Source organism: Haemaphysalis longicornis, unplaced genomic scaffold, assembly GCF_048455015.1.
Source record: "Haemaphysalis longicornis isolate Haplotype H1 unplaced genomic scaffold, Haemaphysalis longicornis Haplotype H1 scaffold_8, whole genome shotgun sequence".
Classification (NCBI taxonomy): Eukaryota; Metazoa; Arthropoda; class Arachnida; order Ixodida; family Ixodidae; genus Haemaphysalis; species Haemaphysalis longicornis.
The window spans coordinates 154,927,928-154,953,120 of NW_027526445.1; the positions used below are offsets into that span (position 1 = coordinate 154,927,928).

A 25,193-nucleotide genomic window follows, 5' to 3' on the forward strand; every position below is an offset into this window, starting at 1 on the left:
CGATTATTCTAAAAAAATTCTCCAAATCTTAGTTTCCGAAATCTGGCGCATTAGTCCCAATAAAGTGCCCGATCCTGGCCAATCACCGAAGTGGGTATGCGCCACAAACAAAGGAAAAACAACTACATTTGAGGTGTACACAGACAAAAGAGCATTTTCTTCCAAATTCCCACATAGCCTTTTCTTGCAGATTCCCGCATAGTGCGCACTTTTTTCTACGAATTCCTATATTTGTGCGATTATTCTAAAAAAATTCTCCAAATCTTAGTTTCCGAAATCTGGCGCATTAGTCCCAATAAAGTGCCCGATCCTGGCCAATCACCGAAGTGGGTATGCGCCACAAACAAAGGAAAAACAACTACATTTGAGGTGTACAGAGACAAAAGAGCATTTTCTTCCAAATTCCCACATAGCCTTTTCTTGCAGATTCCCGCATAGTGCGCACTTTTTTCTACGAATTCCTATATTTGTGCGATTATTCTAAAAAAATTCTCCAAATCGTAGTTTCCGAAATCGGGCGCAGTAGTCCCAATAAAGTGCCCGGTCCTGGCCAATCACCGAAGTGGGTATGCGCCACAAACAAAGGAAAAACAACTACATTTGAGGTGTACACAGACAAAAGAGCATTTTCTTCCAAATTCCCACATAGCCTTTTCTTGCAGATTCCCGCATAGTGCGCACTTTTCTTCTACAAATTCCTATTTTTGTGCGATTATTCTAAATTTTCTTTTTTCTCTTAATCTTAATTTTGTAAATTGGGCACATAAGCCCCAATAAAGCTCCCGATCTTTGCCAATCCCCCAAGTGGGTATGCGCCACAAACAAAAGAACAGCGACAACAAGGGCACGGGCCGAAAGGACGAAAGAAGAGCCTTTTCTTCCAAATTCCCGAATAGCTTTTTCTTGCAGATTCCCGCAGAGTGCGCACTTTTTTCTACAAATTCCAATATTTGTGCGATTATTCTAAAAAAAAAAGTTCTCTAAATCTTAGTTTCCGAAATCGAGGACATTAGCCCCGATAAAGCTCCCGATCCTGGCCAATCCCCCGAGTGGGTATGCGCCACAAACAAAGGAACAAGAACAACAACATTTGAGCTCTGCACAGACAAAAGATCCTTTTCTTCCAAAATCCCACATAGCCTTTTCTTGCAGATTCTCACGTAGTGCGCACTTTTCTTCTACAAATTTCTATTTTTCTGCGATTATTCTAAAAATTTTTTCTCTTAATCTTAATTTTCTAAATTGGGCACATTAGCCCCAATAAAGCTCCCGATCCTGGCCAATCCCCCCAAGTGGGTATGCGCCGCAAACAAAGGAATAACAAGGGCACGGGCAAGCTCCGGTCTGCAGTGCCATTTTATCGCCAGCTGTTGAGGTGAGTGCCACATCGTTCTCTCCTGACCTTGCCTCAGGTCGGTCGCCTTGACGGTCTTTATCATCGGTCGGCTAGCCGCGAGGCTTGCCTGGCCCTGGGGCGCACTAGCAGAGCCGCGTCCCTCCGTATCTCGCTAGGTTTTGTTAGGTGCGTCGTTTCGCCGCCGTCGTCTGGTGACTGGATTTCGACCTCGTCACGCCCGTTAGGCCTAATTTTGTTCCGCGCACCCTAAGGCAGCTGACGTGTCGTAAGAGGTCGTTGGCGCAGTTTTGCAAATGCCGTTCGTTGTGAATGTCTAATCGAGCGCCGTACTTTCTATTTTCGGTGTCCGAAAATCTTGTGTTTTCTGAACTACGTTTTTGGTTGGATTTTCTCGCTGCCCTAAACGCGTCTCAGGTCGGCCGCCTTGACGGTGTTTATGGTCGGTCAGCTAGCAGCGAGGTTTGCCTGGTTCTGATGCGCACTAGCACAGCCGCGTGCCTCCGTATATCGCTAGGTTTTATAAAGTGCGTCGTTTCGCCGCCGTCGTCTGGTGACTGGATTTCGAGCTCGTCACGCCTGTTAGGCCTAATTTTGTTCCGCGCCTCCGAATTCAGCTGACGTGTCGTAAGACGGTCGTCGGCGCAGTTTTGCAAATGCCGTTTGTTGTGAATGTCTAGTCGAGTGTCGTAGTTTTTGTTTTTGGTGTCCGAAAATCCTGTGTTTTCTGAACTACGTTTTTGGTTGGATTTTCTTGCTGCGCCAAACGCCTCTCAGGTCGGCCGCCTTGACGGTGTTTATGGTCGGTCGGCTATAGCAGCGAGGTTTGCCTGGCCGTGAGGCGCATTAGGTTTTGTTGGGGGCGTCGTTTCGCCGCCGTCGTCTGGTGACTGGATTTCGAGCTCGTAACACCCGTTAGGCCTAATTTTGTTCCGCGCTCCCGAAGGCATCTGACGTGTAAGACGGTCGTTGGCGCGGTTTTGCAAATACCGTTTGTTGTGAATGTCTAGTCGAATGTCGTAGTTTTTGTTTTTGGTGTCCGAAAATCCTGTGTTTTCTGAACTATGTTTTTGGTGTTATTTTCTCGCTGCGCCTGTAGCGGTAGGTAGCCGTGACGTGCGGTTACCACTCTTGCCCAATTACATATGCCTTCAAAATTTGGCGCGCTCATACATATGCACCCACGGCCCTCGCTTTTCAAGCGTTCGCAAAAATTTCGCTAAAATATCCGTTCCAGTGAGGTCTCCCGGCGGGTTTCACATGAGCTTGTGGTCCCACACGAGCTTGTGGTCTCACACCACTTCTATCCGCGAACGTGCCTCTCTCACCGCTCGTTGCGGCCGTGCCCTGCACCACCGTTTAGTTTTTGAGGCGGGACACTTGCTCGCGGCTAGGTGCTTGAGAGATGCAGATGCGAGCGCCTGATGCGCAGTGTGTAAGGAACGTGCGTTGACTGATTTAATTTGTGGACTATTGTAATTTACAATATTGAATTAGCCATTTTGTCAAGCCTCCGGTGGTTCCCATTTGTTTGCCTTTGCTTTGCAACGACAATAACTCATAGTGTATAACTCCGCCGATACGACGGCCCCGGATGTCAGCGCGCGTGCGCGTTTTGAAGGGCGATTGTGCTTGATGCATGACATCGTCTGCTCTTTCTAGTGTAGTGTCACCGCTGGAGTAATTTATAAGCCGATTAAGATTGAAAAATCACGGAGATAACTCGCGTCATGTTCAAAATACTCGCATTAACGCGCTCTTTGCGCCACGCGGAGGAACAGCCGGCTGCGGTGATGAACGGCCGTTTTCGTTCTGAAGTATATTTGCGAGTACACTTTAGAAAAGGAGAGCTGCAAATGTTTTCATCAAGTGGTGTTGTTATACATTAAATTCTTAGTTTATTCTAATAGCTTCGGGGTTCAATAACTGATTGGCTGTTCATTTTCTGCGTGTGTGTGCAGTACTCGTGTGTATTTTAGGTGTATCTTATGTCAAGTATGGATGGGGACTCATATGGTATAACGGAATGTTTTTGGCTGGAGAAATTTTTATTTAGGGCTTCTTTGCTAATACAATGTTCTTTTTTCTTGCCACATGTTGTTTTTCAAGATAAGTCGTGAACTGCTCAACCAGCTGCTTAGTGTGCGAATTTCTTATTGTTACGCTTATTGCACTTTACCTTATAACACACTTCATGGTTTTATTCACAATATGCAAGAAAATTAGTGTCACGTACAGTACGTGGCTTGCGGACTATGCATTATTCTCTATTTTTCCTAGTGAATGGTGACAGCTAGTCTTCGCTGGTTGTTCGTTGCGATTTTGGTATATCTGCGGATAAATGTTTATCAATAGTTGTTGGTGTCGGTTTTTGTGCAAGGTATACTGTAGTACACGAAAATCATGCGAAAACACAGTTAGATGTTGAATGCCACTGTTTAGGGAGTGTCACCGTTTGGATAGTACAAAGTGGCTAACAGCAGGTATTAATGGAGTTTTCCCACAGCTGCCCCCTGTAGCTTCCTTGATCTGGGGTCACATTTTTCATCATGAATTGTAATGCTGTGCGTGTATAGTCTTGCCGCGATCTGCATATGATGGGGTCCCAATCACGTACTGCAGTGAATTAGCCATAAGAATTCTGCGCGCCTGGTGCGTATACAATGTTCAGCTATGTTTTCACAATGCGGAAGTAACAAAGCGGCACATTGTGAAGGCGGTGGGAAGTTGGAACTGCTTCTTGTATGGTGTTCTGGGGAAATGCTACGATTTGTGAAAGCATTGGGATGCTCCGAGACTGCTTCGTTTACCTCTCTGTGGGCTTGTTAACCCGCGATGTCATTGGGGCTGGGCTGCTTAGCAGACCCTGTTACGCTGTGATCGACCTCGTTAGACCAGCCTCAACAGTGGGGGGGTCCCTTTACGATAATACCTGAAAAAAATGATAGACATTGAACTAAATCTTCGCGCACCGTTTCTTTTTCTAACATTGTGGGTCCGCCACAGCAGTTGTGCTGAAGAGTGATTGTCATATTTATTTTAAAAATATTGGCTTACATCAGTCAAACCTTATTACGAGACGCTCAAGGGACCCGGGAAACTTGTCTCTTGTAAGTAAGCGCTTGGTTAGGGATTTCTCAACAATTAAGGCATCCTTCTGCACCAATCAACGCTAAAACAGCAATGGGAAGGGTAGACTTGATTGAAACCAACTTACTGGTTGATTTCCGTGTCCTTTTAAAGTTGCGAGCGGTGATGTTAAGATCGAAGCTGCCTGGTGCTCCCTAATCACAGGGCTAAGCTTCATAGGACTCCTCAAAGCCTTTCAAATGATTCCGGTACACACCAAATCAATTTTTCCGTGTTACCTTGCTCGCTCCGCTTGTTAGAACCTTTTCTTACTTTTTAACTTGGAGTGAGTGCAGAACAATTAAGGGGTCCCGGATCTCGTCTGTCTAATGTCGTTGGGCGTCACGCACCCAGGCTGATACTGAAACTAGTCAAGGGAGGGCGCCACGGCCTCTCGGAATACAACCTGCGAACAAAGATCCGGTCTCAACCGTGATGGACGAAGAGCGGTTGAGAACTGCCAAGAGGGGGCGCCCCGAGCGCTTATTTTGTCACGACCTACGTCTTATTTTCTAAAGCTATTTTTAACTAAAGCAAGAATGCTTGACTGCTGATTGATTGATTATGGAGTTTAATGGGCCGACGCTACACACGAGATGAGGTGCACTGTAGGGGAGGGCTCCGGATTAATATTGACCACCTGGGGATCTTTAACGTGCCCCGAAATCTTGAACGCACGAGCGTTTTCGCTTTCCGCGTCATCAGAAAAGCAGGCGCCGTCGCCGGGGGCCTAAAAAAACAATACAAACATTGCTTATGTAATAATGTAAAATATGCTTAATATTTTATTTTTGCTCAATGATGCTGACAAGTATAAACATTGCTACCAGATTTAATAGTTTAGGAAAGCTTAAAGCATCTCGTTGCAGCATTCTTTTAACTTGCTTCAGCTGTGCGAGGTGCTTACGTCTCCTATCGCTACGCTGTGCCCTCTCTACATCGCCGTCACCGCGTTATTACATTTCGTACCACGAAAGCCTCGCCCAAGACAAGCTTCGCGGTTCAAATAAGAAATAACAAGAATCACCGGAAGTTTGAACGGGCAAGCGATGTTTTTGTCTTCACGAGTGTTCTTTGCGCTTGCAGTTTTTCCCTCGACTGTTACAAACCAGCTCACAGATCCCGTTCCATCTTCTGCAGGAGTGCCCCAAAATGCTGCGCTTCGTCGTCGCAGCACTTTGTATCAGTGCTGCTGCAACCGTCCAAATCGACACTAGGGATGGCGGCTACGCAGATGTTAAGGTGTCCATCCACGAGGACGTGGCTTACAACGAATCCATCGTGGATAATATCAAGGTAATCCGAATTATCGGGTCGATAGACGCCCACTCGTGTCTACGCGCTATAAAATCGGAGCGAAACAAGGCATTTCAATTGTATTGCACAAGCGGTGGCAGAAGCGCTTAAACGAAGTGCTTTCTGCAGTTGTGACAGGATCATGTCATCGCAAAAAAGTGTGACTGTAGTCAGTTCGGCTGCTAATGTCGGAATATATGCAACAAGCAAGTAAAATGTAAGTGGTTAAGTTTGTGAGTGACTCGGTGAGCGAGTAAATTAGTAAACGTAAAATAAAGTAAAGGAAGTTAGGAAGGAAGAAATGAAAAGAAAAAAAGCAGTGCCGTTGACATCCCAGTGTCTGATACGGAAGGCTCTCGGTCGTATACTGGTTAATGCTAGTAAAGCTGCAGTGGGGCTACTTTGTACTGTACGATGGTCGTGGAGTGCGCCCCATGTTTGCGTGTAGATGTCAACATACAGAACGAAGGCGGCAAAGTCTAGGGTGCTTTCAAGGTCGCCTTGTGTCTTCAAGTTAAGCTCAAGCTGCATTCTATTAACATACACAAATCTCGACTAAACAACTTTTGGGTACACTCCGATAGCATCTTTAGTAGTGGAATGGCGAGCTTTCACTCTGCATAATTTTCATAGAATAAATACCTAACACTTAGCAGACAGCACACAAAATGAAGATGAGGGACAGCCCTATAAGATTTGAAAAACTGCTAGTGGTATTTTCCTTGTCGTTCTTTTCTTTCTGCACTAATCTCTACATTCCGGGTGGGATTACATGTAGGTGTTGATACTTATCGTTGCTTTGTTCCTTTAATAGCCAGCAACACTGACTGTTTTTGACATGTCTAAATGCAGTACCAAAGGTTGACTTCCCATTGAAGCGATTTGGCTGATTGCTGCACTGAACGACTGAGGTAAAATCTCGTGAACACTCCTTCGACGATGAGGAGCAGATAGAAGGTGGTAGGAGAGGGGAGGCCATGTTAACCGGTATATCTAGCCAAGTTAAATACCTGCGCTTGGGTAAGCGAAGTGCGCAAGGGGGGAGGAGAAAGAGAACGGTGAAAGCTTAAAATAGTACAAAAAGAAATGCACCCGGTGTTAAGACACCGAGCATTCAAGTGATGCAAGTTTGGAGGGAGGGTGCGGGTGCCTCCATAACCTAGCGCGCCAATGACAGAGACCAGGTTGCCCAAGGTTGACGAGAGGTGCTGCTTTGCGTTGAAACACGGGGCTACACCCATAAAAAGTGTTCATTACTGCGCTCTACTTGCTGAAGTGCCGTTCAAGTAGGAGGGAGTTCTCTAGAGCTCCCAGCGGGAGCTATATGGGGGAACTGAGTGCAGCGTACAGAGAAAACGTAGAATGGTAACTTGTGTCACATCAAGGGACAGGCTCCACGGCAAGGGAGGACTACAGCGTCAGGTCATGGCCGCTGATGTGAGCACGTATGAGTTGCTAGAGTTGCTATGTGCAACGCCTCTGCAGTAAATTGTGTGTTTTGACACCTCGTGTAGAACCAATCCAGAACCACAGATGTCCAAATACTATTGTCCTATAGGGTTCAAAATGCCGTGAGACCCAAGTTCTGCCCTTCAGCTACCTATTTTTCTCCACCATACTTTTTTTATATTTTGATGGGAACAGAGAGGTCAGCGCAGGTGGAGATATTCGGGACATATACACACTGCACAGCTGCCCAAAAAAGTAAACATAGCATGGCTTTGAAATTAGAGTAATTTTTATTTTATGCAGCTTCCAGCATAAATAAAATATGTGCTGCGCGATTTTGGAATGAATTCCTTGAACAGTCGCTTAGAGGTTGCTGGCTAAGCATATGGGGGAGAAATCCGCTAAAAATATCCAACCCTGTGATTCGTTTACGTTTTGTGGCCCCTGTACATGTTATACGAAGCAAAAAAAAAAAAAAAAAACTTCACCACCACTTAAACAGAGCTTTGTACATGTCTTTATTGTTTCTTACTCCCGCAGGTGTTGTTTGCTACCGTCTCTGAATTTCTGCACCAGGCAACAAACGGCACTGTTTACTTTAAGCGCGTAAGGATTGAGTTCTCACTCTCGTGGCCCGAGAGGAAAAGAGCCCGGGCCCTGTCATCCAACTCGTTCGAACGGAGCGACGTGCGCATTAACCTGCCAGCAAACATAACTGGTGACGTGCCGTTCACGCAACAGCTAAGAATGTGTAGCGAACCCGGACATTTCATCCAGCTGGCACCCGGATTCTTAGCGCAAACCCAAAACATGACGGCGAGTGGGTACGACTTAACAGGCAAGTCCATTTGCACCTCTCAACACTCCTTTAAACGTGGAATAAAAATGTAGAAGTTGGGCTCATTAAAAAGACTTTGTCCTCATAACAATGACACCAATTTTATTGTAAGCTTCAAACAAGTTGAGATAACCAGAAAAAAGGTTGCAGCGCTGGTGTAGAGGATACAGCACCCGCCTCACGTGCAGAAGGACATTGAATCGAATCCCGGTGCCGCACAATTCCCCTCCGGATTAAAAAAAAATTCTCTTGATGATGGAATGGCAAAATGGGGCCTTGGGGTGCGGGCTGATCCCGACGACCATTGCCGGCAACACGCTCCCTCACAAGAGCAGGATTCGCCACTTCATGAACACACCAATTAACCCTTGGCCCTCAGTCTTCAGTGGCTGCGAAGCAAGTGACCACGGCGGTGGTCACACCTGTGACGCAGCAGAGGGTGTTAAGAATCCCTAGATCCGGACAGGCCGCCATTGGAATCTGAACCTGGCAACGATTAACACGAGAACTTTATATAGCGAGACGAGTCTAGCGGTGTTGTTCAAGCAATCAGAGGACATTAAATGGGATGTAATAAGGCTTAGCGAGTCTATAGGACAGCTGAGGCCTTTACAGTGCTGAAAAATGGACACCTCTTATCTTACCGTGGTCTAGTAGACAGAAAAGAACAAAGGGAAATTTCTAGTTAACAAAAGCATAGCGGGCAACATAGACGAATACTATGGCATTGACGAAAGGGTAGCCGGTCTTGTAATTATGCTGAATAAGAGGTACAAATTCAAGGTGTTACAGGGCTACGCACCTACATTCAGGCACGACGATCAACTAGTTGAATGCCTTTATGAAGACGCGGAATTCGCAATAGGACACGGTATATCGGTTATGGGAGACCTCAATGCTAAAGTAGGCAAGAAGCAGGCTGGAGACAAAACAGTTGGGAAGTATGGCCTGGGTTGTACAAATAACAGAAGGGGCTGAGTAGTCGAGTTCGCCGAACGGAATAATGTACGCATCATGATTACCTTCTTGTGCAAATGGGAGAGCAAGAAGTGAACGTGGAGGAGCCCGAATGGAAAGCATAAACGTGAAATAGGCTTCATACTATCGATGACCCTGGCGTTTGTGCAGGATGTGTAAGTGCATGCTCGGAAGGGTGAGGTGTAGTGACCACCGTATGGTAAGATCTCGAATTAGGCCAGCTTTAACAAGCTAGTACGAAAGATGCCGATCAATGAGCTAACAGTAAGCCGTAAAGTTGAAGAATTCAAGATCGCACTGCAGAAGCGATATTCAGCTCTAACCGAGAAAGCAGAATTTACGACACAGGAAGCCTACGAGAATATTAACACGCATTATCATTGAGTGTGCAGTAGAAGTAGGAGGTACGATCTCTAGATAACATAATGATAAACGTTCCCAGGAGACGAAAGATTTAATAAAAAATCGGCAAAGCAAGACAATCACCACCCCAGCTGACAGAATAGAACTAGTAGAGCTTTCGAAGTTTATAAGCGTAAGACAGCTGACATACACCATGTATAATATTGAGAGGATGAGGCATGCTGTAAAGAATGGACGCAGTCTGAAAGCAGTAAAGAGGCGTCTAGGCATGGGGAAAATCAGATGTATACACTTAAAGACAAGCAAGGCAATGTTATCCCAAATAGGGGTCAAATAGTTACAGTAGCCGAGGAGCTCTCGAAAGATCTGTACAGTAGCCGAGACATCCAAGATAATACCGAACGAGGAAGTACTTCAGAGGAGATAGACATCTCACTAGTAATGGCAGCCAGGGTATCCCGGACTAAGGATGCCCTCCACCAGGTGGGCGCCCTAACATCTGAGTCTCAGGCCAACACCCTAGGGGTGTTGCTCAGGCTCGCAAATAAAGATTTATCAATCAATAAATCACCAGTAACGACAGAAAAAGTAATAAAAAGAAACCTGCGTTTTTGCAGCCACCCCTTTCCATAGGGGCAAGTGCAAGCCGGGTGAACTTCCCCAGCATTGTAGTCCCACACTAGGGCCGAGCGCCAGGCCGGGGAGTGGCTTGTACCTATTTTACCGGTAGGTGCCTGGCGCCACCAAGGCACACGAATGCACATGTTGCTTTCCACAGCCACGGTGGACGCTCAACTCGCAACCGTCTGTGGCAGGACATTCCGCCAGACTTTTTCACCCCCGGCAATGGCGTAACGTGGCATGATGGCCGGGGGCCCCACCAGATGGACAAGGGTCAGGGGCCACTTGGAAGGGTAAAGACAGCTTTCCAGGCGTGGATTCCCCTTTACACTTGAACAGGGGCGCCTGTACCCGTTAATAAAACCGGTGGGTGCCCGGTGGTATATCAGGATTCGAACCCAGTACCTCCCGCATAGGAGGCGAGTGCTGTACCTCTGAGCCATCGCTGCGGAGGTACAGCACTTGTAGGGGGCAAAGCACCTGGTGAGAATCAGATAACAGTAGACCTCTTGAAGGATGACGGGCAAATTGTACTAGAAAAACTGTCAAACCTGTATACCTATTGCTAATGACCGCGAGTGTACCGGAATCTTGGAAGAACGCGAACATCATCCCAATCGATAAAGGTGACTTAAAGGATTTGAAAAATTACAGGCCGATCAGCTTACTGTCAGTCGTCTACAAGGTACTTACCAAGGTAATCGCTAACAGAATTTCTGGCACCTTAGATTTCATCCAACCTAACGAATAAGCAGGGTTCATGCCATATTCATATGATCAATCAGGTGATAGAGAAATGCATGGAGTATAGTCAACCCCTATATACAGCCTTCATAGATTATAGGAAATCATTTGACTCGCTCGAAATTTCAGCAGTGATTAAGGCATTTCGGAATCGGGGTGTAGACGAGAATTACGTTAGAATACCAGAGGATATCTACAATGGGTCCATAGCGACCGTTGTCCTCCATAAGGAGAGCAGTAAAATACCTATAAGGAAGGGCGTCAGACAAGGAGACACAATCTATCCGATATTATTCACAGCATATCGGGAACAGGTGGGCGAGAGGGTTAATGGAGAATACCTCAGCAACCTCAGATTTGGCGATGACATTGCCTTGCTAAGTAACTCGGGGGACGAATTGCTAAGCATGCTTACCGCACTGGACACTGCGGTTTTAGATAGGTGGCCAGGCAGTGGAGTGGTACCCAAATATAGTAAAACCTCGTTACAAGAGACACTTGGTTATAAGAGACATCTGAACAAAAGCTGTTTGGCTAGTTTTCCTATGTCTGCCATGTTAGCAATATCGCATATAAGAGACCTTGGTTACTAGAGGCACATTTCTTGGGTCCCTTGAGTGTCTCTTGTAACGATGTTTTACTGTATATCTACTTATGCCAAGAAGTGGACCCGGATCCCAACCATGAGGCAAAGTAATAAGGATAACAATGGGGTGGAGTTCACTCGGCAGGCATTCTCAGATAATGAATGGCAGCCTACCATTGTTCCTAAAGAAGAAAGCGTATGACAGCTGCATCTTACCGGTACTCATATACAGAGTAGAAACTTGGAGGCTCACCAAAAAAGGTTCAACTTAAATTGAGGATGACTCAGCTAGCTTTGGAACGGAAGATGATAGGGGTAACATCAAGGGACAAGAAGACAGCGGAATGCGTCAGGGAACAAACGCGTGTTAAGGACATATTAGTAGAAATTAAGAAGAAGAAATGGGTGTGGGCGGGACATATAATGCAAAGGCAAGATGACCGTTGGTCATTAGAATGCAAGCGTGGCAGAGGGTGGCGGAAAATTAGGTGGGCAGATGACACGAGACGTTTGCGGGGGATAAATTGGTCGCAGTTAGCACAGGGCCGGGATAATTGGACGTCTATGGGAGCGGCCTTTGCCCTTCAGTGAGCGTAGATAGGTTGGTGATGGTGATGATGATGATGATGATTCAGAAAAAGAGATGAAGCAGTGCGGCTCCCCAGCCACTTTCTGGGTCGGTCTCTGACGTCACAGGATCATGTTCGTGTGATTGGAGGCTGCCGACCTCACCCACTGCTGAGAAGCATGACAGTGGAGTTGCAGGGGGTGCCCTGGTTCTGTTCCAGCGTATCACTAGTGTGCTGTTGGGAAGCTTACCCACTGAAAACTATTTTAGTGTTCACTCTACGACGTCACCATTGACGTCACTTAGCGAGAAAGTAGAACGTTTTTTAATATTTGTACATTTTTTGTCCAGACACGTCTTGGTGGCCGAGTAGAGCTTAGTGAGTCAGAAAAGGCTCTCCTTTCAAATTTAACAGGTGTGTATTAACGCCCCCTTTTAATTAAGTAGAGTGGTTTAACCGGGATTGCATTCAGAGGGAAATAGATCTTGCACAGCACCCCCCTTCTTTAGAAAGCACCAGATGGACTGCCTTGATCGCGGCCGACGGTGTGAAGGCAACCGCTTTCTTGTTTCGCGCTGAGACTAATGAACAATAAGCGGTGATTTAAGTGACAAGAGGCATTGAAACGAGAGATGCAATCCCAGCCTTAACCGGAGGATCCAACGGGCCGAATAGGTACACAGTGTTTTAGATTTGCGCGGTAGATGTCCAGTCGCATTAACTCGCCCTTTATCAATATTTGCCTAGCGGCCAGCATCTGATTAGTTTGTAGAGTGCAGTTGGTGAAGGTCACTTGAAATAAGTGCCGTGATGTCGATATAGCCAGAATTTTTTTTCAGTGGCGTTCTTGGTGCATCCTGAATGGGATTATAGGGCAGGCACCCTTTGAAGCGACAAAGTATGCCGTTAAACACACTTTTTGACGAGGTGGGTATGTGTTCGTTCCAGCGTACGTGTTCGTGCACCAGTTGGCCCACTTCAGATATGGCGTGTTCGACGAATTCAGAACCCCTGGTGATGCACACCACCCGCTTATTTACTGTCACGCTGGCATGGTGAGTACATCTGTGACGGTCACGGGGAGTGAAGGAAACCTTTTTACGTTCCCGGTTACTTTCCTTGCACGGCTCATGTGCACAAAAACAACAATGAATCTTGCTCGTTCTCTGAAGCTGTGACGGTCACAGGGAGGGAAAAAGCCCTTTTATGTCCCCGGTTACTTCCCTTGCATGGCTCATGTGCACAACATCAAATGATTCTTCCTCGACCTCTTAACCGTGACGGTCACAGGGAGTGAAAAAAGCCCTTTTATGTTCCTGGTTACTTACCTTGAATGGCTCATGTGCACAAAAACAAATATGAATCTTGCCCGACCTCTTAGGGGGAGACGCGGCTCTTGGAATCCCGAAATATGACCAAAAAATCGATTTTTCAGAACTGCCATTTTCGGAAAGTAGAGCTATTTTTTGTCAGCCAAATATCCAGACCCAGCAGTATGTATTTGAGCCACAATATCAATTTATAGCACCGACGACCGCTAAAATCCGCCAGTATTCGATGCGAAAATGGCATTTTTTCGACGGCTCGCCGCTCGGGCTCTACATACGGTATGGCGCCCATCTTAATCTCATTCGAAAGGGCGTCTTTTCGTTTTAAAATCCCCGCCAGAACGCTTCGTTTCGTCCATTGTTTGCGAGTACAGTGTAGGGCATTTATAACGTAACCGCTTATAGTGTGGGACCGGATATAACGCGGGTTTTTGTGATCACGGATACACCTCCCATACAACTCAATGCATAAGCATACCGCTTAGAATGCGGTTGGCCGAAACACAATGCCGTTTATAGTGCGGTTTTCTGGTGGGACTGCTGATCGATCGGCGCAGCTGGGGCATCGTTTTAGGGTAGAGTAACAAATTCGATACTGTTTATCCATTGTTGCTTTTTTACATTTTATAGAAAATCATTTGGAGAAATGCACCCATTTCGCGAATTTCGCCCGCATTGCAAACTACCCTGTGTTTTCCACGTGTGGTAACGGTGTCGGTTAGGTGCTGTCCTGGCTGTCGGCGTGTGGTCGCGCATCTCTACAGCTACCTGTGGTATCGGCTCGTAGGTGATGATTTTTGCTGCCAGTTGGTCTTTCCAGCCCACGCTCGCAATTTTGAATGCCGTCTCCGCCGACGAGAAAGAAGAATGTCGCCGCCCTCTACATTATCCCAGTTATAGCACCCTCTCAAGTGCGGAAAAGAGCATTAAATACGCGAAAAGTATTCTTTCATCATATATGTTTCAGGGATATGAAACGCGGTAGGGCACCGAAAGTGTCAAAAGCCAAAGTGATACTTAAGCGACGTTTGTGAATACGGGGTAAGTGACCTTGCTTTTATGCAGAGCCGTGCAGAGACTAACCTCGTGGGAACGCAGCAGGCGAGAATCATGCAGTTTTGCTATGAAATAAGTCTTTGAAGGGCGAGCCCACCGAGGCTGATGCTTAGCACTCTGGTTTCGTTTCTACTTCATTCACGCGAGCCTTAACTCGAAACCTGCACGCAATGAAAAATGAGAAATTTATTGTCACCTTCCTGATATCCAGGTTTAACTGTATACACTTTCCAAATGTTGTTTTATGGGGACGTGGTAGCGGCAGCGTGCGGTGAAGGATGTGATATATGCGCGGAGGAATTATCGGGATTATTTGTTAAAACTAGATCCAGTGCATGACAACCGCGTGAAGGCTCAAGTACAAGCGGCGTTGACTGAAAAAGCTGCATCATATGAAGAAACAGCACATTCGGCTCGGTTATTCTGCAGGTTAATAAGCAATGTTGAACAGTCTGTGGCAGGGTTCCAGCCAAGGTAATTATGGAATCAAGAAATTTTGCTCTGACTTCCTCGAGCGAGATAGCTAGGTATTCGATGAACTCGGATCAGGTGGGCGGTAGCAGGCACCGAAGATGTATTTTGTCCCATTAAAACAGGCAGACATTTAGACAAGCTCAAGAGGAGAATCTACGGCAATTATCTTTGGCTTATAGTTTTCTTTTATTGCTGTCACAACACCTTTACCTCGGGAGTCAATCCTGTCCTTTCGGAATTGTCTAAGAAATCGGCCTGGAAGAGCATGCTCGCTGTTTTCAATGTTATCCGAAAGCCACGTTTCGGTGCTAATGACCATGTCAGCTGAGCAGGTGTGAATACATGCCTTCAAAGGGTCGACGTTTGCCCCCAATAACGGATGGCCCATAGGAAGTACCGTACTTACCCGACTCTAACGCGCACCCGATTTTCCAGAAAAAAAAAAAAAAAAACGAAAAAACTTGCACCTCCGATTGTAATGCGCACGGAACTTTGTGACCCAGACAAACGAATGGGAGAGATATGGCCGATTTTTTCCCCGAAGTAATCGCACTCATCTCACTCCTTGTCGCTATCCGAGAGCTCCCTGTAGCTTTCCGCTGACCACATCTCGTCCTCGGGGCCGTCAAGCACATTCACGATGCCACACTTCCGAACGAACGTTTAGCCATGGTCGATGGGATCGGGCCGGTCCACGCTTCGCACAGCCATACCGCGAGCTTCTCCATGCAGAGGCGCACGCTTCAGCCGAACGCTCGTTTTGAACGCGTGGGAGCCGCTTGTAAGCCGTGGAAGCGGCGCACCTTCGTTGCCGCTGCTGCCATTGCTGTTATAAGCGCGCAAGTGGAACAATTTGACGACTTGTGTGAACACCGATAGAAAAACCTAGGCACCTATGCTACAGCGAAATAGAAGTATTCTAGTTCACTATACCTATGCTTCCTGTGTCTGAAAAATCGTTGCTAAAAGCTTTGCCGCCATCTTGAGATGGCGATTGGTGGGACGAAATTCCCGCTGTTTCGGCAGTTTCGGTTTCGTATCATATTCTAACGCGCAGGCGATTTTTCGGCCTAGTTTTTCCGGAAAGAAATTGCGCGTTAGAATCGGGTAAGCACGGTAAGCGGTTTGTTTTCCACTCGTACTTGTTACCATTCGACAGGCTGTTCCCTCCTTGTGGAGACCTGAAAGACACCGCCTGTCGCCGCGTTGTAAGGAAAAATATGGCCTCAAGAATGGAGGCTATGGAAACGTACCTGAAAGTGCTCATTTTCCTCGCGATTACCCTTGGCAAACTCTCAGAAGTTTTTTTTTTCCGCGCCAACTGGATTCTCGGCGAAAAATTCTCGTCGAATTCTCCAGCCAAACTTTTTTCTGCTTGATATCTTTGAGCTTGCTAGCATTGCTGAACGCTTCACTTTTTCATTCGAAATTTAGGAACTTGACAATAATGGGTCACTGGAAATTTGGTCGCGGTTGGCCAACACGAAGGGCACGTCAATCTCGCAGGTGTTAGGCTGAAGGTGGGTAGTGAGGAAATTACAATTTTTTTCCAGATTCTTTATAGTCTTCCTTCTCAACCTCAGGGAGGCCCTTCACAATGAGGTTGTTCCTGCGCATTCTGTTGCTGCATCGTCAACGACGTTAACGAGCTCTTCACTAGTTTCTTGGAGGCTGTTTGGTTTGTCGAACCGAATCGTTTACAGCATCAAAATTATTTGTGAACTGAGAAAAAGTGGTGATTGTCTGCTCGATTGAACTAATCTTGGCGTTAATGTTTGCTACATTTTGTTTTAATTCACCGAGTGCGGAAATAGTTTCAAGATGTTCTCGCTTGGGAATATGAGTACATCTTCCATTTTTAGTCCAGGGTTGATTTAGACGTCGCCATCACAAAGCAGAACCCACGCAAGACATGTCGACAGTACTAACGAGGCCCTAGGGCACAAAAAGCGCAGAAGCCATGATTATACGCTGAAGCGTTCGACATGGCAACAACCAGACCACCGGTGTAGAAAGATACGCGCCGATGCGTGCACGGTAAATGCACACGTCTACACCCATTAGGGTACACAGAATAGAAATTCAGATCATATTTCAAAACCGGGAGATTGATGGCCCCAACAAACAGGGCAAAGTATTTGGTTGATTAAGTCAACGCCTACTTAAAACATCAAGGGGTACAATTCGGCGACTGTACATCGTGGCCGCAAATCCCAGGTGGACGGATCAACGCAGTTCTTTTAGTATCGTCCGATCGAGGCCGGACCGCCTTCCTTGTGATGTCAAAGGTGATGACGCACTCCCAGTGGGCTTGCCGAAGTCCACGAGATAAGATACGTGAAAAATGTTCCCTAAGCCAGGCCTTGGGTTTCAAAAGCCTTGGGTTTCAAAAACACTGGCTGGACCAACGGACAGAACTGGTTGACAGAACTGGTTGACCACTGCTTAAAAAAAATGGACACTTGTTTGACTACGCCAACACAAAAACACTAGCACATGAACAGCGGTGGGGCCCCCGAAAATTTATGGAGTCGTGGTGTATTTGCCGTGACGCAACAGTATATGCTAATCATGGCCCCCCGCCGGGTGTTTATGGTGTGCCTGATAAATTGGTTGTGTCTTTTATGGGCCAGTTTGTTACTTGCGATGCCACTTGCAAAGGTGGCGAAACGTCTTATGATTTTGTTTTAAACGCTGTTGATTAAAGCCAGTGTTTTTGAAACCCAAGACATAAGATACGGGCCACGCAGTGACGCAGTCGTCGGTCAGCAAAGCGACTGTCTGCATGGGTGATGCTCGGGACCTAGAACGGTGAATGTGTACAACTAAGCGACTGTACATCGTGGCCGGAAATCCCCTTGATGTCACTTATGGAGGTGCCTTCAATCAAATTTTTCAACACGTATCACAAGTCTAGTTGTAAGATTAATATGAATTCGGACCACGCACAACACATAGGTCGTTTTCTTTGTAATATTTTAATACTAGTGAGAAATGTCTCAGGAGGCGTGTTTGAACGACACTCGTTTTGCCATGCCAGGTAGACCGGTGTATAAAAATATAGATGACGCAGCGCTTGAACTAAGCGCAGATCCCAGTAGAAGCGAGAAAGAGCTCATTGTTCTTTCATGTCTACTTTGTGCTCGACAGCATGGTCATTATGGCTGGTGGTATGTGAAATACGTTCACTGTGAAGCCGCGAGCAGTGGTCCAGCGCGTTTGGCGATTTTTGAAAATAAATACCCAATTTATTTTTCTTCCTTATATATATTTTTACTATCTTACCACATCCGCCGCTATGCCTCTTGATTCATTTATTAGATACGTACGAGCCGGTTTTATTTCATCACCCTTTGTATGTTAGTTGCATCATTACCAAACTCCAAATTAATTGTTCTGCTGAAAACATGCAGAGCATTCGCTCAATATAACAAACCAGAACGCGCATTCGGAAGAATTTCTTGTCGTGCGACATTCGTGCTTCCAATTACTTTTTTAAAGGCATCATAACTCACGATGTGCGCTTATCAATGAAATAGACCTCCTGGGGAATTCTGAGAACACATTTTGCGGGCTTCACGACGAGCAACGTCTCACCTGTGTTTTTTTCTTTCTTTGTAGCTTCAGGTGTGACCATTCGAGCAAGTGAAAGCTTCAACCAACTGAAGTCAAACTTTGACAACCAAATGGAAATCACCAGTGCAATCTCGACCCCCTTCCGCCTGGTGCCAAACACGTCGTAACCATCGCCCTGCCTGCAACCTTCGGAAGTCTTCGAAGCGACGGAGAATATAACTGGACTGCCTGGATAGCTATTCGCGTCACGAACAGTTACGGCCTGAGTTCCGAAACCTCATATCTTGACGAAACCGTGTACGTGCCTCGGCGCGTTGAAACTGGGGTGATAGCAATTCGCGTCACAAACAGTTACGGCCCGAGTTCCGAAACCTCATATGTTGACGAAGCCGTGTACGTGCCTCGGCGCGTTGAAACTGGGGTGACTGCCACGACCGAAACTGGGGCGACTGTCACGACTGAAACAGCGGCCCCTACAAAAGTTGAAATTGGTACTACAAAAAAGGTCTCCACAGACACAGAAGACAGCGAGTCGTCTGCGTGGTTCCTGTTAATTGGGGTTTGCATCATAATTTTAGTTGTGGGTGCAGTTCTCCTAGCTATCGCTGTCAGAGCTGTCAGGAAAGGAATCGATGAAAACACCCGGAATGAGGTCCTAGCTGAAGAGGCTTCTAAAAGCCAGGAAGAAACTGTGACAAGAACAGTTTCATAGTCCGTCACGTTGTGTGCTTTTTTGGGAGAGCGATGTTCCTTCACCTGTGTGTTCCTTCACTTGTTCCTTCCCGATGTGCTTGTTCCCTCACGATGTTCCTTTACTTGTTCCTTCACCCTAATAAAAGAGTAACAAATGAAGAAAACCATTTTCGCACAGGTTAGACCACTTTTACCTTTAAAAAAAGAGATACGCTACTATACTCGGTTACAACTCAAGAATGGCACCACCTCATGTAGTGTATCACTCCGCCAAAGCGCCGGACCCGTGTGTCAGAGCGCGTTTTTTGAAAGGGGTTTGCTGTGAATGCGTGATATCGTCTGCCTTGTATCACGCAGTTTGTTTGTCGTCACTGGAGTCGTTTATCAGCATATTAAGTCCAAAAAATCACGGGAACGGCTCACGCCATGTTCAAAATATTCCCAGTAACGCCCTACTTGCGCCGCGCGGAGAAACATCCGGCTACGGTGATAAGGCACAGCGGCAACTTCCGGTGCCGTGTCGTTGCCTGCTATACCGTACAAAAAACGGCAACACTCGCCGGCGATAAAAAAGAAAAGAAAAAACGTAATGAAAAGTCGGCGACAGCTCGTCTGCTGCGTTGTGCCGCGCTTTTGCGAACTTAAACGTGCACTTTCATTAAACACTGCTGGTTTGCGTCGCCGTCATGAATACGTGGTGCAGCGCTCTTATTGCGTGGTTCAGTGACAAAATGCAACGATTGTCAGAAGCGTAAAATCTGTTTCGTTATTCCGATAGTAGGGGCCGCAAAACAAAGTGATCGGGCGAAGCTGAGTGGCCGTTCTGCTTCGTTGTTTTGCTCTCATGTTGACTGCCCTTGCATCATATATTCCCAGTTCGCACTTAATACGCTAGAATAGGGGTCGGCAACAGCTAATCAGTATATGTCTCGGAGCCGTTGCGTTGTACACGTGATGCCTGGGTGCGATTCGTAGGCGATATCCAGAAGTCTGCTCGCCAACAAAGAATTAATTAGGTACCACGGTTGCAACGTCTTTTAACATAGAGACTCTGACTTGTACACGGTTCACTGCTGCAGTGTTCAGCTGCACCTCTCCAGCAGTCTTTTAAAAGTGGAGCTGTTGTTACTGGCCGAAATGTGTGCGGTGTGCAAAGTCATCAAAATCTCCGTCATAGTTACTCCCACCGCTTACCGCGTCAATGAGCACTATTTACGGGGAGCGCCGCCCGGTGTCGTCCAGGCTGCGTGTGGCGATCGCAAAAAAACACTGAGAAAACAGTTCACGTGCGTCCGCTCCTCAAGAAGGGAGCACAAGATAGTTCGCGCAGTGAAGCCGGTTCTAGTGCGTGCTGTGTTCCACTTTGCAAGAAATGTGAAGGCCTGCGGACGAAACGGTCCGGGCCTGCCAATCATGCATGAGGAAGACAATGATATAGATGGACATGACGATGGCTACTACCACAGTGAAAAGTGACGACGGAATGTGTAAATAAACAATTTGAAACCTAATGCAATGCGTGATGGTGTCTTTCAGTGCTTACATAGAAACCCTCCAGCTTCACTATGGTTCAAGCCTCGAGTGTCGAGTGACATAGTGCAAGCCTCACCAATATCCTTTTAATGTGTCTCGAAATTTGAATAGATTCGAAAACGATTTTACTCGAAAACAAAATTTAGATCTACAATCAGAACAAGAAACTACACGTCCAATTTTCATCATAACTGTGATATTTTGATCTAGAGATCTCTTCCCCCTTAAAGGGGCCATGCAGACAAAATACAAGTTTTTATTATTCAAAAGATTTAATGTTAAAGTGCCCGCAGCATTCAGCAGCAAAAGATGCTTTATTCACCGAGAAATTGATCAATGCAAGTTAACGTTTAGATTCTCCTGCCATATTGCGTTTCGTGATGTCTGCCATGACGTCACACTATCTTGTGAAACAATGCCGCACTGATATAAAGCTACAGCAAGCATAGTGCGCGCAGTACCAACGGCAGTGCGCACTGGTACTGATACGTTTGCATCTACTTCCGCAACTTCCGTTGCTAACCCCATCATTCTTGCTGCTATAAAATAAATATGCATTCCGCTTTACCGAAAATAGCTCAGTCTGCAAGCTTATCAACCCTGCCCAACTTGCATTTGCTTTTCCCGGCCTCAGCCAATCGTAAGGCTGTGCATGACATCATAGGTTCTGTTGTGGGATATGAGCTAGCGAGTCGCATGGCCATTCCATTTCCTCAATTATATAGCTTGAGTGAAGTTTACGTTAAGAATGGTGTCGGTATGAGTGTCTACGAAGTACTCTTTCGAATGAACCAAACATGTTTTGTCTGCATGGCCTCTTTAAAAAATTATAGGCCCAATCTTTGCCACATATTTGAGTTACTGTTCTTCTAGAAAAGCAACACATACCCATGGAGTAGCACATACCCAAAGTGGGGTATTGGGCAATGCTTTATGAACACCTATTCTGCTGCAGTTGTTGGTACAGACACTATCAAAGAATAGCATCTTGCAAGCGCAAACTAGTTTTCAATGCCAGCATACTCGAGTCCTTAGTGTACACCCCCAGCCAACGTTTGTCGTGAAACGCCATTTCAGAATGAGGCAATCAGATACAGTTTGTACACACTACAAGAACGGAGGATATCAAATATTTTGCAGTAAGACAAACAGAGAAGACGAGGCACTTGTTAAGCAAGATGAATGTTTTATTGAGGCACGTGAAAAGTGGATTTAGGTATTGCTTCTCTTTTTTTCTCTCATGTGAATGTGACTTGTTCACTCGAGCAACTTTATCATGACCTATATACAAGACTCGATAGAGCCGTATGTACACAAAAGCAAATGCTTGCTCCCCCCTCCCCTTCTTAGCAGGAACTGAAAATCCATGGCAGGCAGTTGATGGGTGGTGGTTCAAGGCTGGAACGCCTCTGCTGGAATGCTCCCTCGAGCCTGCGAAAGGAAAAAAAAAAAAGTACTGGGAGTTAAATGCAGCTTTGTGAACTCGCGTCCATCACGATGAACCCACTCAACATTCCTTGCCAAATACAGCAGATTCAGCTGAATGGTGCTTCCAGAGTTCCCTTAAAGGGACCCTGCAACACTTGCCATCGACTACTCGGAATGTATTTTAGGGTAAAGTCCCAGCAATCAAAAAAAAAAAAAAAAAAAAAAACTCCTCCCGCAAGAATTATGAAAATCTGTTCACTATCACCGCAACTACGCGCGAAGAGAAATCATGCATAATTGTTCCCTCTCAACTCAACCACGGACAATGCGATGAAAGCTGCACACTCTTTCCCTGAGAGAGGGGCAGCTCACGGCATTCTGTCCGGCGGCCTTCGATATATCCCAGGCCAAGGAGTTTTCTCTTTTTCTCCGCAACGTGGAGGGGTCTGTTTCCGGTCTGGTGCCACAAAAAAGCAGGCATAGTTGCCTGCTTGCAAGCAAGTGCTCAGGCTGGTAGGGCGTTTTTGATGCAATAAACGTTTGTTGTCGAGCGGTCTCATTGAAAGGGGAGGATTGAGTCCATCACTGAACTCCGCACACACTCAAAATACACAAAAAAAAAAAAAAAAAAACGCCAAAACTGTGCGTACAGTTTCAGGCATAGAACGGATTGGTGCACGGCGCTTATGACGGCGGATCGTCACAGGAAATGCAAAAAATAAGCCGCGAAGCTGACCAGTGACAGCCAATAGGACAGCCATGGCCTCAATGACGTCGTTTAGGCCATGCCAGGGGTGCATAATAAGGAGCATTGAAGACAGCGTGGTTGGTTTTTCCGCGCCTTTCATGGCAATTTGCGCGCTTACCGCTTCACGTGCACGTGATAGTTGGCTCAAATATTCCTGGCAGTGTAATCTCAATGTTGTGCAGGTTTATTGGAATGCACAAAGAGGGTTACGGGTCCCTTTAAAGGGAACACGAAGACAACGTACGACTTCGCTCAATTTGAAGAAACCAGGCTCGAGCAAGGTCCATTGCAGTGACGAAAAACGTTCATAAACCAAAAAAAAAAAAAAAAAAGCGATGTTGAAAAACCTTCAAATTTCAATGCAGCATCACATTCCGCATTCCTATCAATTCCTTCAAAAGGGGGCAATTAAACTACAAATTTTTCCCACTATACTTCCTCGATAAAACTTAATGAGCACATCAAGTATGAAACTACGTTGGCGCACACGCAGCCTTTGCACCAGTTTTTTCTCAAACACTGCTACAGACGTTCCGCTTCAGTTTTTCTGAAGCACTAACTTGACAATTACTTTTTTTTTTCTCAAAAAGGAGGCAAATGCGAAACAAGAGAGAGAGAGAGAGAGAGAGAGAGAGAGGAGAGGAGAATCTTACGTTCAGTTCCGAGAAGATTGTGAAGGCCTTCTGGATGTTCCAGTCATTCTGCTGCAAGCACCTGCACACACGAAAAAAAAAGCGAGCCAGTAGGCGTCAAATTTATGTTACATCTAGCAACCTCAACCACAACAGAAACACACAAGACCCTGTGCTATCACAAACATCATCCTCACAAAGCCCTGTCATAAAAAGAAATGACATTTTGATTTTGAACAGGTTCGATCAATGAGTCTTCCATCCAACTACGCGGCAGACACTTAGTTTATTCCCGAGAGCACGCAACTCCTCCGTAAGCGCAGTTGGAATGCTGCCTCAAGTTAACCCCTACTGTCGTCGTTGATGCCTTCAGTTTCATCGGGGCACTGTTATTGCTCTATTTCAAGGCAATCCTTGAGGCATGCAAGACACGGCCCCAGCTGCCACCACCCAAATTGTGCTAACTGGATGGTGAAAGGGAAAGAGCACTTCGGAATGCGCTTTTCTAATGGCGGAGGACAAAAAAGATCAGTCTCAAGACTGGTCACGAATACCCTAAAAACATCACAAGACCGAACAAATAAATAAAACACTGGCCCAGTAATGGGCCTGTCAATCAGATCAGCAGTAGGGGTGTTGGGCAATACTTGAATATTTGAACACTTGAATACGATTCGAATAGTACATCCGCAAATAATTCGATTTGCGGATCGAATATCTACTATTCGATTCTTCTAGTAGTATGTGGATTTTCTGAATGTGGAAGGCTCTGCGAAAGCGATTGGATTGATTGGATTGATTAAACTTTATTTAGGCCGGCAGAACGACGTTTTTACGCGCCGCGACGCGGGCCTCGGCGTCGTCCTGGTGGCTACTCATCCGAGACGTGAGCTCGCCGTTGCCGACTCGCGAGTCTCATGCCTGGCGAGCGCCCGCAGGACCTGCTGGACGGCCCAGTGTTGATTTTCGTAGGTGTAGCTCCTTGCGGCTTCTGCAAGCCGTGGCGGGATGGTTCTTGACCTCGCTTCCATTGGGCTCGTGACACAGTTCCATAAGATGTGTTTCTGGTCTGCAGTCTCCCTGCAGCAGAGCTGGCACATGGCAGTAGGGTATGCTTCCGGATACATTCGGTGCATCAGAGCCGGGGTGGGTAGGGACCCGGTTTGAAGCTGTCTTAGTAGCACTGCCTCCGCCCGGCTCAACCCCGGGTCCGGAGGTGGGAAGGTCCTCCGAGCCAGGCGGTAGGCTTTGGTTATTTCGCTATAGTCTGTCATTCGGTCCTTAGCAAAGCGAGAGATGTCGGCGCACGCCAACGCTCTGCTGCTACTCCGTCTGCTTGGTTAGCTTAATCCTAATCGCGCTTTTGATGAGCGCGCCTTGTAAAGCACGCAAATTTTATCCGGCTGCACGGAGTACTTTGCGATTGCATCCATAAAATCTTTCCTTCATGCCGTCACCGTCGACTCTGGCCACCAGTTTGAATTCTGCGACCGGATGTTTACATTATTAGGGCAGATTCCGGTAAAGCAATTGCCACCGCTGTTGTTTTGAAAGCACCTTTGTTAATTTCAATCAATTTTATTAGACAACTGCAATTCATACAGGTGCCAGGGGGCAGACAAGAAGCCTGCGATACGTGACTTGAAAATGGTCTGCGCCCCCTTGGTAACACATTCCTGCATCATGTAGCAAGATACAAAGAGAGAGGTAGAAAAAAGAGTGATAGAAAAGAGAGAGAGAAAACAGAACACAGAGAAAAAAAACAAATAAAAAGAAAGCAAATGGCAAGAACAATTGT

At 46.4% G+C, this 25,193-nt stretch overlaps 2 protein-coding genes across 2 annotated transcripts in view; one reads left to right on the forward strand and one right to left on the reverse strand.

The window, feature by feature from the left end:
- Nucleotides 1–20,533, forward strand: part of LOC144149048 (calcium-activated chloride channel regulator 2-like) — a 62,931-nt gene extending 42,398 nt beyond the window's left edge. The window contains exons 2-5 of the mRNA XM_077680596.1: nucleotides 5,624–5,779; nucleotides 7,769–8,066; nucleotides 12,876–12,982; nucleotides 18,407–20,533. Coding sequence (XP_077536722.1) covers nucleotides 5,636–5,779; nucleotides 7,769–8,066; nucleotides 12,876–12,982; nucleotides 18,407–18,418 — 561 coding nt within the window. The 5' untranslated portion in view covers nucleotides 5,624–5,635 and the 3' untranslated portion in view covers nucleotides 18,419–20,533. The remainder of the gene's footprint in view (nucleotides 1–5,623; nucleotides 5,780–7,768; nucleotides 8,067–12,875; nucleotides 12,983–18,406) is intronic.
- Nucleotides 20,534–21,750: 1,217 nt separating this feature from the next.
- The window catches only part of LOC144149404 (nuclear RNA export factor 1-like), a 36,878-nt gene continuing 33,435 nt past the window's right edge, over nucleotides 21,751–25,193 (reverse strand). The window contains exons 23-24 of the mRNA XM_077680964.1: nucleotides 23,417–23,477; nucleotides 21,751–22,018 (exon numbers count right to left, since the gene is read on the reverse strand). Of these exons, the coding sequence (XP_077537090.1) occupies nucleotides 21,980–22,018; nucleotides 23,417–23,477 (100 nt within the window). The 3' untranslated portion in view covers nucleotides 21,751–21,979. The remainder of the gene's footprint in view (nucleotides 22,019–23,416; nucleotides 23,478–25,193) is intronic.